At 47.5% G+C, this 17,423-nt stretch overlaps 1 protein-coding gene and 1 long non-coding RNA gene across 2 annotated transcripts in view; one reads left to right on the forward strand and one right to left on the reverse strand.

Annotated features, from left to right (window-relative positions):
* The first annotated feature begins 387 nt into the window (after positions 1 to 387).
* On the forward strand, positions 388 to 2,900 carry LOC113976658. Its single transcript, XR_003537142.1, has 3 exons — positions 388 to 420; positions 1,215 to 1,310; positions 2,763 to 2,900. It is a non-coding gene; the product is annotated as an uncharacterized LOC113976658 (long non-coding RNA).
* Positions 2,901 to 14,655: 11,755 nt separating this feature from the next.
* Positions 14,656 to 17,423, reverse strand: part of TMEM52 (transmembrane protein 52) — a 3,498-nt gene continuing 730 nt past the window's right edge. The window contains exons 2-3 of the mRNA XM_027702108.1: positions 17,234 to 17,403; positions 14,656 to 16,644 (exon numbers count right to left, since the gene is read on the reverse strand). Of these exons, the coding sequence (XP_027557909.1) occupies positions 16,334 to 16,644; positions 17,234 to 17,403 (481 nt within the window). The 3' untranslated portion in view covers positions 14,656 to 16,333. The remainder of the gene's footprint in view (positions 16,645 to 17,233; positions 17,404 to 17,423) is intronic.

A 17,423-nucleotide genomic window follows, 5' to 3' on the forward strand; every position in this document is an offset into this window, starting at 1 on the left:
CCCCCCCCCCCCCAGCCGAAGCCTCTCACCGGAGGCTCCGCCGCCGCCGCCGCCTCCACCGGGCACCCGCCCAGCGCGGCCGGGGCGGGCGGGAGGGCGGGCGGACGGGCGGTGGGTGCGCGCGCTCCCGGGCGCCTCGCGGTGTGTGTGTGTGTGTGTGTGTGTGTGCGCGCTCCCGGCCGGGCAACGCCCTTCGGCCCCTCGGGCGGGGCGGCGGCGGCGGCCGCACGCGCGCGCGTGCCCGCGGCCGCTCGCTCGCGCTCCCGCTTCCCGCCCTGCGCGCGCGCTCCCGCCCCCTCAGCGCGAACAAAGGGCGCGGGCGGGCGGAGCGAAGAGGAGGGTTCGCGGCCACCCCGCCGGCCCTGCAGGCCGGGAAGAAAAAGTAAAAAAAAAAAAAAAAAGGCTGCGAGAGCTTGGGGGGTAACAAAAAAAAAAAAAAAAAAAAAAGGCAGGGAACAGCCCCGCGGATGGTGGTGCGGGAGCAGAGGGGCTGGCGCGGAGCGCAGGGCGGGCAGAGGCGCGGCCCCCTCAGCGTGTGGAGCGCTCGGGGCTGCCCAGGGTTCCCACAAGGGTGGGAAGGGAGGGCCAGAGGCCTTCAAGTGCTGCTCGCAGAGGGCTGGAAAGCAATAAATACCTTTGTATCACCAGCGTGTGAGGGGAGACTGTGGGAGTCGGGCCTGTTTAGTCCAGAGAAGAGAAGGCTGAGAGGGGATCTGAGCAATCCATACAAATATCTCCAAGGCGGACAGTGCCAGACTGTGCCAGTGGTGCCCAAGGACAGGATGAGGAGCAATGGCCATAAACTAAAACACAGCAAGTTCCACCTCAGCACGAGGCAGAACTTCTTCCCATGGAGATGGCCCCTTCTGGAGACATCCCAAACCCCCCTGGATGTGTCCCTGTGTCCCCTGATCCAGGGGACCCTGCCTGGGCAAAGGGGTTGGACTGCAGGATCTCCACAGGTCCCTTCCAACCCCAACTATTCCACGATTCTCTGATCTTTCCCTCGGGAACTCGACGAGTGGCAATTCCGTAGCTTAGAACTTCTGTTTTCCCAGTGTTGGCAATAAAGGTGCTCACGCAGCCAAAGCTTCCAGAGCCTTTTCATATTTTCCTCACAACATCCATCACTGGTCTGGAAGGGTTTGCACGGAAGAGAAAGTAGAAAAAATGGATTAGCACTAGAAAAAAAAAATGCAATTTCTGTCTTACAGGCTGGGCCTCACGTAAACCAGGCAGGAGAGATGTTTCCAAGATAGGATCATTTCACACCAGAACTCATATACTGAAACCCTAATTAATATTGAAAAGTAAGTATTAATACAGTGTTGCATCACTTGTCCTCCTCCAACAGGGTAAATCTGGGGGGGGGTTACCCTCCTTTTTTGTTTACACCTTGTTAAAGAGTTGACATTACCTGGCTACTTTTCCTGCAAACTCTCCCCCTGGAAGATTCTTCCTTCTTCAGAATTTAAACCAAACTGTTCCTTGCTGTCATGCTTTCTGAAGGAAGGTGTGGTTACCTGTAATTAGTAAGGGAAAGGGCAGGTTTGCCAATTAAACTGCAGCAAAGTGGGTTGGCTATTATTCAGGTTGTCTGTTATGAAAAACTATTAGATCCTGGTGTGGTTAAACCTTGGTTTTGCAATAATCAAATGTTTGTTTTTAAGTAATGTTTATGATGCACCAAAGCTTTAATTTGTCACCCTGAAATTTACAAATAACAAAACAAGAAGCTTCCTGACATTAGAATAAATTATTCTTGAATTATTGTCCCAAATTGCTTATATTCCATCAGTAACCATGGGGAAAGAATTTCTCTTCCACCCCTGAAAGAAATACATGTACATGTGCATTGTGGACAGGAATTATCCCACTAAAATCTGTGGAACCACATGTATGCAGATGGGAATGTCAATGGTCTCGAGGCCAGAGATTCATCCAGCACTCCCATCTGGAAAACACTGATTAAATCTCAGTGCTTAAGAAACACCACAAGTTAATTAGATATTTGCAAAGTTTTCTAGAGATCTCAAAAGCAGTTACACACAACATTTAAGTCATAAAATCTCAGGGAGATTTATAGGAGGCAAGTTGCATGATTTTTTTTTTTTTTAGTTAGAGATTGCTTTTAGGCTCAGCAGAGATTGAAATACCCTCTTGGGAATACACCACAATTTGTGTGGAAAAGAATGACCACTTGCTACATCAGGGAAAAAAAATTATATACACAAAGGATTAAAAAAAAAAGGAAGAGAAGAAGAGAAAAATCCTTGTTTTGCAAAGGAAAATTCATGTGTCTTATCAGATTTTGTGGAAAATCTTCACCTAACGCTGGATCATACAGAAAAAAAATCTGTGTAGTGAACAAAAATAACACTCTGAGGTTCATAACAAGTATCAAATCACATTTTGTTACTTCTAGAAAGCAGTGGCATTAAGATTTTGTTACTAGACTAGAATTGTTGGGTGAATTAATTATATAATGAATTATGTCATTATAAAGTACACCATTAAAACCTAATGTGTGCTTTTTTCTCATTGCACATTCCTTATCATACAAATACTTACTGCTTTCCTCCCTTATATTTCCCTTACATGCTTTTAGTAGTGGGACAATTACAGTACCTAAATATGGGGATTTTTTTTAAATAAACCACTTATTCAGACCTTATCCTCTCCTAGGAATCTCTGATTTTCTTGCATCCCAATTTTTATGTGTTCTCTGTTTTCTGAGAGCTGACGGGTGTTTCTGCCCACAGGTCTGTGCTCTGCCATGTCCTCAAATCCATGGAATTTGGGTAAGGAAACTCAACTATCCAATGTGTTTCTCCCACACGTCCACAGAGCTGATGCTTCCACCGCACCTATTCTTTTGTAAAAATACAACTGTTGCAACACTTTCTGTTTCTGATGCGGTGACTCAATTATATCTTGTTCTGCAGTGAAAATTGTGATTGATACACAGTTATCCTGCTATTATGGAGCGGGATTATGAGGCTTGGAAGTGGTTGTTTGCAGAGGGGAGGGTTGTTCCACGTGGGCTGGGTGGGGTTTGCTTTGCTTTGCTTTGCAAATCTCACTGGACAAATCAGTTTTGCTGCAGTTTAAAATCTGTCAGAGGAACCTCACGTTGCAGTGGTTTGTCCTGATGCCCTCACACAGCCCTGTGCTGGAAGCTCCTGCAGGTGCATTATCTTGATTTCTTTAATTTCTTTTTAATTTTTAACCTTCCTTTTCTTGCACGTGCACACAGGTCCATAAACTGCCCTGGTTTTGTAGTTCAGTGGGCAAGTGTGCAGGTCACCAGAAATAAATGGACCTATCCATTGTATGACTTGCTCTGCTTCTGCATACTACAAAAATATTGTTTGTAATTAAAATTTTAGCTGAAAAGATCTGCTAAAACCTGAAGATCTACTATAGACAACTAACTGACAAACCCAAATATTATGGTTTTTTTGTTGGGCCACTTGGTAGCTGGTGTAGCCAAAGCGAATCAGAACACCTGAAATAGAGGTAACTGGCAGAATTTCACCAAATGGTGACATTTCTCAAACCTGGGGCTTCCACACAGGCCAGGACTAGGTCAGCTCACACAAAAATAGCAGTTTTTCTCCTGAAGCTTGGCTGAGATGTAAAGAAGCTCTGCAAGCAGGTTGCTCCATAGCTCTCAATTGCAAAATTTCTTGCACCTTTTTCTCAATCAGCTGCTGTTATTAACCCCTTTGTAGGGAGCATCCTGAGTGAGGTGAATCTTTAGGCAGTCCCACTTTATAAATTATTTTTTGCATGCAAGTAGCATTGTTGCCATAAAAAATTCACATATTGTTATTGCATTGCAATGTATTGCATGATTCTTATGGTAACTCAAGATGCTCCTGATCTCTGAAAGACTGTCACCATTAGGGTGTAAATTATGCTCTGTAAAAAAAAGATGAAAGATCAGCACTTCTCAAAATTGCATAGCTCCTCAGGTGGATTAAGAATACTGCTGAAGTAATAAATAATTATGTTTTTCCTCTTCCTTTCTCTATTTGTGACTTCAGGTAAGTGTTTCTAATAGACTTACTCAAAATAAGAATTCCAAGGACCAGCTCATATCCCAGAATCACACCAGCACTGTCTCCCCTTCCATAATAATTTGCCTGCCTGTGTATCCTCTGATTGCTGTGGTGTGAATTCTGTTAAACCTGGAGAGATCCACAGAGATCAAACGTGAGTCTGATCTAGTTTGAAGTTCTCCATTTGGTCCCAAAAGCAATGCAGAGCCCTCGTTTCTCCCGACTTTCCACCCAAATTAAATGAAGCTTTTACAATGTTTAAATTTCAGCTTCCTTCCCGAGTCTGTTCAGAACTCTTTTTCTTAACTATCATTTTATCTTTTAAACCCTGGTTCAGAACTGTTATTTGCCAGTTCTTTAACAACTCAATGACAACCATGGCTGCTCCTTCCCGAGGAAGGACCCAGGTAGCAGAATACCAAGGTCGTTCATTAAAGGAAATAAATCAGTAAAAGCACACTGAACAGCAATGCTCAGTGAGGGCAGGCAGAGCAAAAAGTAGGAGTAGCTCAGTCTCCTTAGTTACATTCTGCATTCTCACAGTTTCTTTCGGTTTCCCTGTTATTATGGAACAAAAGAGTTATTTTAAACGACTTCTGAGAACATCGCATAAAATTAGCAAAACTGTTGGAGTCTGAGGAGAATATAATTGACAGCGTTTTAAGGTGAGGGGAACTGGTTCTGAGAGGCTGCATGTAATGTAGGACACAAAGGCAGCAGAGTCCATACACCTGAGTTCCTAACTAATGATCATCAGGAAGATGATCCTGAACTTCTTACTCGTGGTGAGGATTAGGATGGTTGATCTGAAGTGGGTTCAAGGACAGTCAGCTCAGAATTGCTGAGAGACTTTGCAAGTCACTCCAAGGGAACTGAGGGACAATGATGGGAAATCTCTGAGCCACTGACCCTGGGCAGCTTGTGGAAAGGAGGGAGATGAAATGCTGGGGTTGGTGGAACCTGGATCTGGTGTTCCTTGCAGTCAGCACCGGAATTTTATACTGTGCTAAATTCCTACGGTGTGGTACAAATATGCAGTTTTGTGATTGTCGTGGTTTGAGACCCCCAAAAATCCAATTTCCAAGTCCAAGCCCCCCTCCCACAATTCACTTCAGTGTGAGAGCGTTTTTCAGACATAACACAAGGCTCAGTATGGGGGGAAGGGAATTATATTACAATTATTATTTACACAATTAAATACTATAATAGTGATCAATATGAATATTTGTTCAACAAAATACAGAACTCTGCTGGGAGCCAGCTCTGTTCTGATTCTTTGTCTGTTCTTCATCTTCTAACCTTGAAACATATACAGGTGTCTTAAGGTTGGTCCAAGCCTGTTTATACACTTCCCAACCACCAATTCTCCTTTTTTCCCCATTTCTTTATGTAAACCCATGTTGGGAGAGCCAGAAGAGTAGGGTTTGGGTGGGTTTTTTATCCTACAATCAGAATTGTATCAGAACTCTCCTCCCTGTGCTACTTTTTCTAGTACTCAAGTGTGTGTTACGGGTTTACATTTGGTGCTGTACCACTAAATTTGCAAGCTGTAGCTTGGCTTTTAAAAGTGCTCCTGGGAAATAATATGATAGCAACAATAACATTATAATAATTGTAGAAATCAGGTTCTACAGTTCTGCAAACACACACATGTGCACCCAGCCAACTGCACACATGTAGGTCACCCTTTAAGTAATCTGGTGAGGAACATTTCAGTTGCATGAATGCTGATTAAGCAGTTGGAGTGAAAGCTTAAAGCCTAATATTTCCCCATTTAAAGGGACTTTCCTCAAGGGGTTAATTGTCCTATTGAGCAACCAGCAGAAAAACAACTGGCACCCAGGAGATGCTGAGTTTAGAATCCACCCTGAGAATTCAGCCTGGCTCCTGAACTTCCCGTGATGCCAGGCACACCAGAGCAGTGGTGAAGGTGAAACACCTTCAAACACAGCAAGGATTTGCTTACCCAGCTCCGTGTCAGATTCCCAGAGAACATTCTCCCATCCCTGCCAGCAGCTTTGGAAGGCAGGTGTGTGTCCTGCTCCCAAACATTGGAATTACTGAGGAGAGCACTGGTCTCTGAGAGCCTTACCTGCAGCTGAGGGAGAGAATCCAAACAAAAACTGCATTCATAAAGCAAAAAAGGCAACATAAAGCATAAGGCATAAAGCATAAAGCATAAGGCAACAAAAACTGCATTCATAAAGCAAAAATATTTAGGGTCAGGGGACTTCTACCACAGTCCCTGGAGAATCTCTGCTTGGTCAAACAAAGCCTAATTGCAGTAAAGAAAAGGGATAGGGGGTCCTTAGAAAGTTCAATAGTTATTAATTTCATTGCAATAGCTAATAATGTGAGTAAGATTCAGTAATAGTTACATCCTGTACTCCAAGAGGAAGTATTTATTTGGGAAAATGTGCTGGGACTGAGCAAAATACAGTTCAGAGTGAAAGAACTTGCAGCCAAGCTCGACACTTCTGGGGAAGTTCATGTCCCTTGGACAAGAGGAGGGTGGGTCATTCTGAGTCACAGAAAGAGAACTTTCATGGGACCTCTGGGATTCTGGTACAGCAAATATTCCAAATCCCAGACCCTTGTCAGCAAAGGTCCTGATTCTGCAAACCCCTTTCTTGTGAGCACCTGCTAGAAAGAACGTGCTTGTAAAATTCATGTTTCCAAACAGCAAATACAGGACGAGAAAAGTTAGAATCCTTCCTGGGTATTTTCCAAGATGTGGAAATATCTGTGTGTGTTTCAGCCAGTGGGAAGTTTCTTGGGAAAAATTAATGTTTTAGTAATTAAACGGCATGAAAAATGGAGTTTTTATACAAAGACAATTAGACGTGCTGGAAAAAATTAAGCCCCTCTACATGTCTATTTTTGCTTAGTCAAGCCAAAACATTCATTGAAGAAGTAATTTTGATGGGAAATATTTTGGTAAACCTTAAAACACAAACAGTTTTGGACTAAGAAGTTCAAAAGGGTCAAGAAATACATTAAAAAATAGACATTCAAAGTAACATTATCCACCCCCTTTCCCCAATGGTCACATGAACAAGCACAAAACATGGGGACAATTTCGAATAAGTGAACTTACAGCAGTATTTTGAACAGCTGAGATTACTTCAGAGAATGGATTTGTTTCCTCTGAATTTAATATTTTAAAACAGTAATTGAATGGTTTCATTTCTCCACATTCCCACCTTTTATTTAATTTTTTTCCCCTATGGATTATGGGCTGCTGTCATAACGTACCTACAGATAATTTGGTTTGCAAAGGATTTAAAAAGAACACCTTAGAGAAAAAAACAACCTTGAAAAACAGGTCATATCAGTACCACCTTACAGCACTAGAAATATAATACACAAATGTGCTTCTCACTGTTTAAAACGTGAGCTTCTGTTTAGAGTTTCATTTATTTTTATGATCAGATGAGTCCATTTCAATTCTTGCATCTCCCCATAGCTCCATATCAGGGTTTAAATCCTCGTAACAAATGCAATAGGAATAGAGATGAATGACATTTTCAGTACTTTTAATAAAACCTCTTTCCTCTGCCAAAATTAATGTCGGGGTGGAAGCTAAAAGCACTCTGTGGTTTACCAATATGCCCCAGTCAGCAGAACTGCATCCAGATCCAGCATCCCCCTTTGGCACTGGTAATTGATGCTGCTCCTATTTATTATTTATTAATCTCTTGCTCACTGCAGCTCAGTGACCCTCCTGGTTCCTGCTCTCTGCTGTGAATAAGCAGGTGGGTGTTCAGCCCTCCCTGCTGCCCCAGGCCAGCCCTTGCTCTGGGCACCGAGGTGACTGCCCTGGCTGTGCTTCCAGGTTGGACATTTTTCCAGCCCGGTGGGAGGCTGGGCGCTGGGAACACGTGTCTCCCGGGAAAGCTGTCAGAGAGGATCCAAGGGCACGCTCTGCCCCGGCTGGAGGGACGGGGGAGGTTATTTCCAGTAATGGGTTTGCTGAGCCTGTGCTGCAGCTGAACCCGGCTCTGGGCACTCGTGTGCAGCAGTGAGAGGAGATCTTGGGAACAGAAACACTCCATCCAGGGGACTGACAGAGCTGTAGCTCCCTGTCCTCTTCCCAGCCCAGAATAGCCCGTGTTGTGGCTCGGGGGAAGGATGAGCTGTGCAGGCTCCCCCTCACGCTGCAGCTCCACGGGGGCTCCAGCTGTGCTGGGGACAGGGACAGGAGCAGGGGCTGCCTCTGCTCTTTTCCCCAGTATGGCACATTCTGTTCAGGAGATGGGCTGGTGATGGAATAAACTCTGCTTGGAGGAGCTTAGTCACACACACTCTGCCAGTACAGCACGCTGGGTTTGTCAGAGCAGGAGGGAATTTTTGTAGGGAACGTGTACACCGTGCACTGGAGCTCTGGTAGCACAGCCACACATCCCAGAGACAGCTCCACAGGCAGATTCCAGAACTGGAAGCATCGTGAGCTGCACCAGTGCCTTGCCAGCTCAGTTCAGCTCTAGTGAGGGCTTCACTCCGTGGAGATGCTGCTTCTGAGATCCCCCTGAGGGCTTTGCACGGGCACAGACACACAGATCAGGGCCTGTTTCTGCAGACTGAGGTTTCTAACACAGTCAGGCATCACCATTCTCCCAAACTTAACATCAGCCTCCAGCTGTAGTGCCATTCACAGCTTTCCTGCCTGTTTGAGTTTGAGGCTCAAGCTTGACCCCGAGATGAGCTCAGTTGGTTCAAACTTGGTGCTGATGGTGCCAAACTCACGGGTTCAGTCCCCTGTATGAGCCATTCGCTTGACCTGGACTCAGTGATCCTTGTGGGTCCCTCCCAACTCAGAATGTTCTGGGATTCTATGACAAGTGGACTGCCTGGCCCTTGGCCTGGTGTGTAGCAAGCTGTTTTTAAAGGACACCAAAGCCTAGATAAAAATCTAAGAAGTGAAATTAGCCTTTTAAAATTAATGATATCTTAGGGATTGATGTGATCCGTACCTGGCTTTCCATAGTTTTTCTTGCATTTGTAACAAATTTACATTATGGGCAAATTCCCCACTGCCACAGATAACAGCTTCACCCAATTCCCTGTGGAAATGGGATGGATGTCACCCAGAGTCACCTGTACCACCCCTGGTGATCATGTGTGATCATGGACCGGGGGCAGCTTTGGGTGCAGTTCCAGAACACAGCTCAGCAGTTGAGGAGATTTTGGGGACACAGTGTTGGCACCAAGAACCACTGGTCTGTGCTGCCCCCCTGGGACACTCCAGCTGAAGGTGTTGGCTCCAAACTCCAGCTGCTCTGCAGCCTCAAGAGCTCTCACTCAGCCTCAGGCCAGGCTCGAGTGTGTTCCCTGCTACTCTGCATGTAAGGAGGTGGAGGAAGGAAATCTGGAGAGGAAGCTGAACTTCCTGTGCCAGAGATTTTAGGCTGGAACCTTCCCTGAATTCAAGACAATGCAGCAACAGCTTTAGATGTGAATCACTGGAACTCAGACGTGCAAGATTTGAAGACAGACCCTTCTGCATCCACACCTGTGGGTAGAGATTCACAGGCTTCTGTGAAGCCCAGGAACCACCTGACTGATTTTTGGACCTGGCCGTTACCCCTTCCACCCCCCACCCTGCCTCCTGTCTGCTCAGAAACTCCTCCTTTTTTAGTTTCATTTCTCTGAATGTTGTTTCAGACTCCAAGTCTCCAGTTGGGGTGTGAGGATTAGTCACGGGGCCGTGGGTGAGTGACCCCACAAACCGAGGTACGAAGGGAAGAGGCTCCCAGTGGCCACCTCAAAGGACAAGGTGTGAGCACAGAAACGGGAGGGAGAGGTCAGAAGGGCTGGGTAACAGAGCCATCAGCTGATTAGACACATGTACACACTTGCAGTTTTATGTTTTATAATTATAAATGGACAAAGAAGTCACCAAACTAATCCCACAGATGCTCAAGTTACCCTGTTTTTTTTCTGCTCTCTAATTCTGTTGGCACGTGTTACCAGCATCTTGCACGTCAATTAAAGATTAAAGCTTGGAGATTGTGGGGCATGGGTTTTGTACCTAAAATAGCGGGATATGTTAGGAAATCAAGAGGTAGGAATCAATCAGAAACTTTGATTCTTCTTCATTATTATTCCAGCCCAGCACTGGGTTTACAGTATCACTGGCTACAATTCACACAAGAAAACAAGGGCAAGTATTTTTCATCAATGACCATTCTGATTGAAACCCGTGGGAGCGAGGCCATGCTCTGATGAAATATGGTTTTCTTGTTGGTGACAATAAAACTAGAGAAAGGGAGGGAAATAGGTCTTCCTTTTCTGTCCTGGAAGAGCATTATTCCTTACGTTCTTTTTTTTTAATCCAGGCAATTTCCTGTGCTTCTAAAGCACGGTGTCCCACAGGAGGGGGGTTTATAGAACACCTTCCACCCCAAAGCACCAGGAGGAAGGTTGCATTTATTTTCCCTGCTTCCCAGCAGCTGCTCCAGGTTAAATTAAGGGGAAATTCCCGAACGATTGAGACAAGTTGGAGAAAAGATGGGGTTAAATATTCTGATGGTTTAAGGGGTTGAAGCATCCGATGTACAAGGAGAGGATGAGCAAGCTGGGGGTCCTCAGCCTCAAGATGAGGTGGTTCAGGAGGGATCTATCAACTGCCAGGGTGAGAAGCAGTGGGAACAACCTAAAATACAGGAAATCCCGTTCAGAAGACTCCTTTCACTCTGAGGGTGGTCAGAAGTAGAACAGGTTGCCCCGAGGGACAGTGAGATCCGAATCCTTGGGGAATTCAGAGCGGGCAGGGCTCTGCTGAGCAGGGGGCTGGGTTAGAGGATGGCCAAAGGTCCCTTCCAACCCCTGTGATCCCAGAAGTGTTTGCCAATGGAAACTAGAGGCAGAGACACTGAAATTGGTGCAGATCTGGATGCCCACGATATCGGTGGCAGGGCTGGAGTCTGTCACACTCCAGGATGTTTCTTGATTGAAAGAGAGCCCTACTCATTATTACAGATTTTTTCCCTGATTATTACAGTGGAAAATAACAGAATATATATCCCAGATGGCCCAAACCAGTGTTTTACAGCAGGTACAGGGCCTTTTATCAAGGGGAAAAAGCCTTTAAGTGAAATAAGCGTGGAACAAGCCGACCTTCTCACGGCCACTCCGACTCACTGCCCCCATCTGCTGGGAACAGCCGGAGGGAAACCTTCCCCAAATACACCCGGCGCGTTTGTTTTCGTGGCCGTCTGGTCCCCTGGCTCCTCGCAGCCCTCTTGCCTTCCAGCCCAGCCGGAGTGACCCGGTGTGGGGGCAGAACAGCCCCGCTCTGCCTCCTGCCCTTGGGGTGTCTGACGGCTCCCTCCCACAGGAGCTGCTGGGTTAAAAGGACACGGAGCTGCTGGGACAAAAGGACACTGCTCAGGGGGGAAAGGACATTTCTTGCCCCATGGAGCTGAACAAAGCTTCCTGCTCCTCTCCCCTCGGCGAGGAATGTTGTGGTGATGTCTGGATTAGGCACCTGAAATCCAGGGGCTCTTTCTAAATCTCACACTCAGCCCGGGTTTCTTCTCTGGATTTCCCCCCTTAAGAGGGGGAGGGAGTGGGGAGGTTTTTTCCTTGCACTTCATGTCCCACACAAAGTTCATCATGCTCTGACTGTACCTGTAGTTCATTATGACAGCACAGCCCACGCTCCACGTATTCATCCTCAAAATTCCCTGCAGGAAAAGGCAGTGCTACAGTCCCTGTTTCCAGACCAGTGGCACACGGGGGGTCTCAGGGCAGTACCTGGACCTTGGCACTGCCCTTCCTTCCTTGTGGGTGGAAGGAAGTAGCTTCTGGAAAGGGAAAAAGCAATGCACACACAGGAGCTCAACATCAGGCCCTTCTTTTTTTGCCTGTTTTTTGAGCTACTTGGGAAAGCACAGTAAAAACTGAGTAAAAAATCAAACACCGTAATGCAGATTCAGGAATTTCTACATTCAAAATAGAAACGGACTTTTTCCTCTCTCCAAGTGCCCAAGGTGTTATTCTAAGAAAAACAACAACCAAAACCCTTTTAAAGTCTGTGTTCTTTTTCTACAGGCCCTTCTTTCCTCCCAGGAAGATAAAAAGAGCTCTGGCATTTTGTATTCTAAATTTTGACTGACCAGAACAAAATGTTTTCCCAGCAACGTGGTTTTGCGCCTCAGCCTTTTTTGTTCATTGACCTCAGGATGCAGAATTTCATAAAACATTTATTGTCTTCTCCAGTTTTTAGAGCACAATTCCCCTGTGATACCTTGTTTTCATCGTCTGCTCTGAGCAGGATTCCAAGGCTTCTCTCACAGTTTGAATTTTAATTGTGGGTGAAGGGAAGAACCTCTGCTATTTTCAGCAAAATTAGTCAGTGCCCTCCCTAAGCAAAAAGGGTTCCAACAGGTAAAGATGGTTAAAATGAGAGCCAGGAGACAGCCAAGAAGCTGCAAAGCGATTCTGGGAGAGGTGTTTTGTCCCCAGGTGAGCAGGTTTTGCCCGTGTGTCCCAGTGTCCATCAGCACTGGCCCAGCTGGGATCCTTCTCCCTCAAAAACTGCAGCTGGTAAAGGTGAAATGCAGCTCCAAACCAACCCAACCAAACCTTCCTCTGAGCTATTTGAGGACAGCCAGACAGACAAAGAAATGGGTTTTCTCCGACTTTCCCTGTGCCCAGACCCTGCTGATGCCTCGCTCTGGATGCTGCAGGTTCACCACTTAATGCTCTCCAAAGATCATAATGCATCAATTAGAAAAGCCATTGCAGAGGTACCACTTTCCTTGGATGGTTAACGAGCGTGGCCATAAAGGGATTTGCAACCCGAATTTCACAACAGAGCCAAGGTATAATTTGCTCTGGGCTATAAAGCCCATGAATTATTGAGGCAATTTACTTCCACGTCTGCGTTTTCTTTCAGAGCACAAGTGCTCGTGCTGGGAGCATGTGTGTGAGAGGAGAGGCAGGGCTGGAGGCTCCAGCTCCTCCAGCAGCCCAGCTCCCCAGCACAGGCCCTGTCACACAGCCAGCAAAGGACAACAGAAAGCAAAACTGGCAAAATGATCGTTTTGGGCACATGAGAGGAGAAAAATTGCACGTGAATGGTGCCAAACTGAGGAGCAAATATAAACCATGATGAAAAATGCACTTTGGGTACTTACAGAGAGGGGCTTTTCCCTTCGAGGTGTCACGAAGCTGGTGTGGATATGATGAGGCCTGAAGAGATCCAGTGATGGAGAAAACCAGCAGCCTGACAAATCAGAACTCTCAGACCCTCCATCCAGCTGAGCCCATAACCTGCTGTGGGACCAACCTCCCCCTTGGTGTTCTTTTTAAACCTGCTTTCTTATGGAAGTGAGGCTTTGGAATCAGTCAAATCCGTGTCCTGCCTCCCCTCCTTCCACTCTGCACACCCAGCTACAGGCATGAACAACAAGGAACTCTCTCTGACTTATCCAATTAAACAGAAACAGCCCAGGTGATCACTTTTCCATCCTAATTCCTGCTATTTAGCCTTATGTAAGGCAGCTGGGAGCAGCATTTTCCAGCTGTGCAGACGAGGATTCAGGAGAGCAGCCTTTCCATCCTCTGTTCTGACATTAGTTCCTTCAGGGGTCCTCTGCTCTCGCTGTTCCCCCATGGGACAGTGGTTCTAACTCATGAACTGGGTTTCCTACACAAAAATAAACCGTTCTCAGGGTGGGAAGAGTTCTGCAGGGATTCAAAGGGAATTTGTAAATCCCCTCGTTGTGATCTTTCTGTCTGGAGGGAGGTGACTTCTGCAGTGCTTTGGGCTGAGGGAACCTGTGAAGTGAGGGTGTAAATAATGACCATGGTGGGGGGATCTGCCCCCAAGGCTGTGATCCCACTCTGTGAGGGGTCAGATGGCTGAGATAAAGGGCTGAGACATCGCTGATGAAAACACTGAGCAGCAAACCGAGCTGCCTGTGGTGTGCAGAGCAAAGCCGTGTCCCCGCGGGCTGATGGGGCAGGAGTGATGTGAACAAAGCTCCTGTTCGAGGTAATGAACCACGTTATAAGGCAAGAGCCTGGGCAAGGCTGTTCCTTAGGTGGAGAGAAAACACCAGATGATGCCCTTATTCCTGGGAAGTCAGGGGCATTTGGGGTTGGGTTGGGGTTTTGCATCCCCCCAAAGCAAAGGGACACAGTTTGGCAGCGCTGGGTCAGGCGCTGCCCGCACCCCAAAGCAGGAGCGCTGTGCAGGGGAGGGCAGGGAAGTCAAACCGTGGGGTTATTCCCATCCTCCCGCAGCAGGATCATCCCTTCCCGAGCCGCTGCTCCCACCGAGCAGGGAGGGACTGCCCTCTTGTGTCAGTCACTGCGGCTTCCTCTGCCTGCTCTCACGTTCCGTTTGTGAGGGAGCTCAGCCATTTCCCTCCAGCAGATATTCCTGCTCTGGAAAGGCAGAGGCTTTGTTCCTGAGTACCATCCTGGTGGAAAAGTTCCACAAATAAACCCACATCTGCCGTATTTGTGCCCTGCAGACACCCAGGACTGGGCATGTGTTGCCCTCCCAGCCAGAGACACCCAGACAGTTACCCTGGGTCATGCCCAGTCTCCATCTTGACACAGGAAAAGAAGACAGGAGAAAGAATAAAACAGGAGAAATATAATTAAGAATGACAGGGAGGAGACACAGGAGAAGCAGATTTGTTACACCAGCCAGCCCTCGTAGTAAGGGACGTGCAAGTTAAATATAGACCTGACCCTTCCCTGGGGAGGCACGGGCAGCTCACACACACCAGCGGGGCTGGCAGAGACCTTCAGTTCTAAATCATCAGTGCTCATTTCCAGAGCAGTTCTTGCAGTGATGGTTGGCAGAGAATAACAGTCTTCTAAAAGCTGTGCAGGCTTTTGTGCCCACCACTCCTGCTGCTGGTTAATGACACACACTGGGGTTTGTGCTCCAGTCGTGAACAGCACCAGTGCTCAGGCTTTCCTTCCTGCTCCCATCCCACAGAGAATCCCAGAGCAAGGAGCCACCCTGGGCACTGCTCGTGTTCTTAAAGGCAGCCAAATTAGCACCTTGCTAAAGTGGAATCAAGAAAATCCCTACTCAGGAGTGGGCAAAATTCCTACCACTTGGAATAGGGAAGGGCAGGCAAGGGAAGGAGCTGGCATTTAAAAAAGGCCTCTCACAGCCCATGTTTTTACCTGGGCTGTGACTGCTGTAACCAGATCCAAGCTCCCAGGTTTAAAATGATGCCCAGCAGGTGTCCTTCTGTCAGTACTTCCCAAAGGACCATCCCTAGGAGTAAGTTCTTTGGGCTGTTGTATGGTGGGATTTGTACCTACAGCTTATTCTGGCTGTTTTGTTCCACCCTGCTCATTCCTGAGCTCATCCACATCCTGAACTGGGGAAAGCTGCCAGGAATCGGGGATTTTTCTGTCCTGTGCTGACTGAGACCCTGACACCTGAGCAGATTACAAAGGATAAAGGCATCTTTGAAATGCTTGATGGGTGTTTGAAACACGAGTAACACTGAACCATGTGTGCAAGTGCCTCTTTGGGACTATCATGCATTTCATCTGGAAAAAATAAATAGTGAAAGGATCCCCCACACAAGACAGCTCTTCTCAAAGACAGGAATTTAAAGATTTAACAAAACCTCAACAACAATCCCTTTGGGTCTCATGACCAACAACCACCAAGAAGTGCCTTTTCTCCTCTGCCTCTTTCCCTGTCTGTAGTTGGGAAACACAAGGAAGGCATTTCCCTCCACACACTCTCCTGTCCTTGCTTGGCATCTCCAGGCTCAGGAGGAACAGGAGCCTTTATGCAGCAGTTTGTGCTCAGCAATTTTCTGGACAGTTGATGTTCTCAAAAGAAGAGAAGCTGCAGAGGCTGTTCCGTGGGACTTGTGGGGATTCCCCCTTCAGCTCCAGCTTGGGAAACTTCTGTTCTGGAACAACAGCTTCCTGCTTGTGCTGTTCTGAGTGTGTATTCCCAAGGTGGCAGAATTCCCCAGATCCTTCTTATTGCTGGACACAAGGAGTATTTTTTTTACCAGGAGATGAACAAGCATTCACGTCCCACTTCTACGTGAAGGCATTTTTAAACCGCTGCCCTTTTACCTCATTTCACATCCTTGAAGCAGCTTTACCAGGGGATTACAGAAGTCACAGAAAACATTTCTTCTGACAGATCATTGCAAGGGGACGAGAGGAAACATCTTTCCACCACAACCTACTTATAAACCCAAACTCTTCACGTCCTCTTTAATTCTTACAGTCCTTCCCTTCCTGTACTCCCCATCTGAAGTGAGTCACATCTGTGGCTGTTCTTTTGTGGCACCTTCTGAGGTCTCTGAGTTTGGCTGTGTTGCTGGATCTCTGGTCACTGTGTCAGGTGGGTCCTGGCTGGGGCTCAGCCCCCCTGGTGTCCCCTGCTCAGGGATGTCACTGAGTTTCCGGGCCACGTCAGCCCCCTGCTTTCCCATCTGCACGGCCTCATCGTAGGAGGGAGGCAAGTCCAGAGCATAGACACTGTAGGCTGGGGGGGACACAGTGTTCTTATCCATATCCACAAACACTGCAGGGATCTGCACACTTGGAGGGTACTGCCATGAGCTGTATGCTGGGAAGGAAAAGAATGGAAAATAGAAATGAAACACCTGAGAGGAGCTCTGATAAATAACGGGCTGATCCTGCTTTTCTCCAAGGAATTATGGGCTCGTTTTTGTGGTGTCAGAACACATCACTGCGCATTTAAGCTGTCAGAGAGAATCCCCCCTGGTGGAAGCTGTGCATTCCCCCAAAGGAAGCAGTCAGGAGAGGAACATCTTTGCATCCCAGTGCCAGTGACTGCTGTGACACCTGACCCAGCACAGGGGGAACATGGGGGACTCAGCTGGGTTGGGACAGGAACAGCTGGGAACACTCAGAGAGAACTTAGGCTGGAATAGCCCCTCAGAAAAAATGAGAAGAACAGGTGGGGGAGAGGACACGTAAGAGCTTAACCCCCCATGGACTTCATTCTAATCTCTGAAGCACCACATCCTCCTTGTCCTCTGCACCCACTCCCTGTGTCCCCCTGGTGACCTCCCTGCATCTCCTGCCCACCCTGTGGGGCTGGAAGTTGTTCTGGGAGTGCCCTGGGAAGCTCCTGTTGTTGCAGGGGCTGGGCCCAGGATTCCAGGCCCGTGGGGGACCCCCGGGGCACTCACAGGTGACGGTGCTGTGGGCGGTGCTGTCGCTGTCGATGCCGATCCCTGCCAGGTCACACGGGTGCCGAGGGAACGTCTCCGCCGGGAGCCTCTTCCTGCGGCAGCAGAACCTGACGCAGCTCGCTGAGAGCCCGCAGAGCAGGAGCAGGAACACCGTGAGCAGGATCAGCCTGCGGGAACAGCGGCACTG

The sequence above is a fragment of the Neopelma chrysocephalum genome, unplaced genomic scaffold, assembly GCF_003984885.1.
Source record: "Neopelma chrysocephalum unplaced genomic scaffold, ASM398488v2 Primary Assembly neopelma1_180, whole genome shotgun sequence".
Lineage (NCBI taxonomy): Eukaryota > Metazoa > Chordata > Aves > Passeriformes > Pipridae > Neopelma > Neopelma chrysocephalum.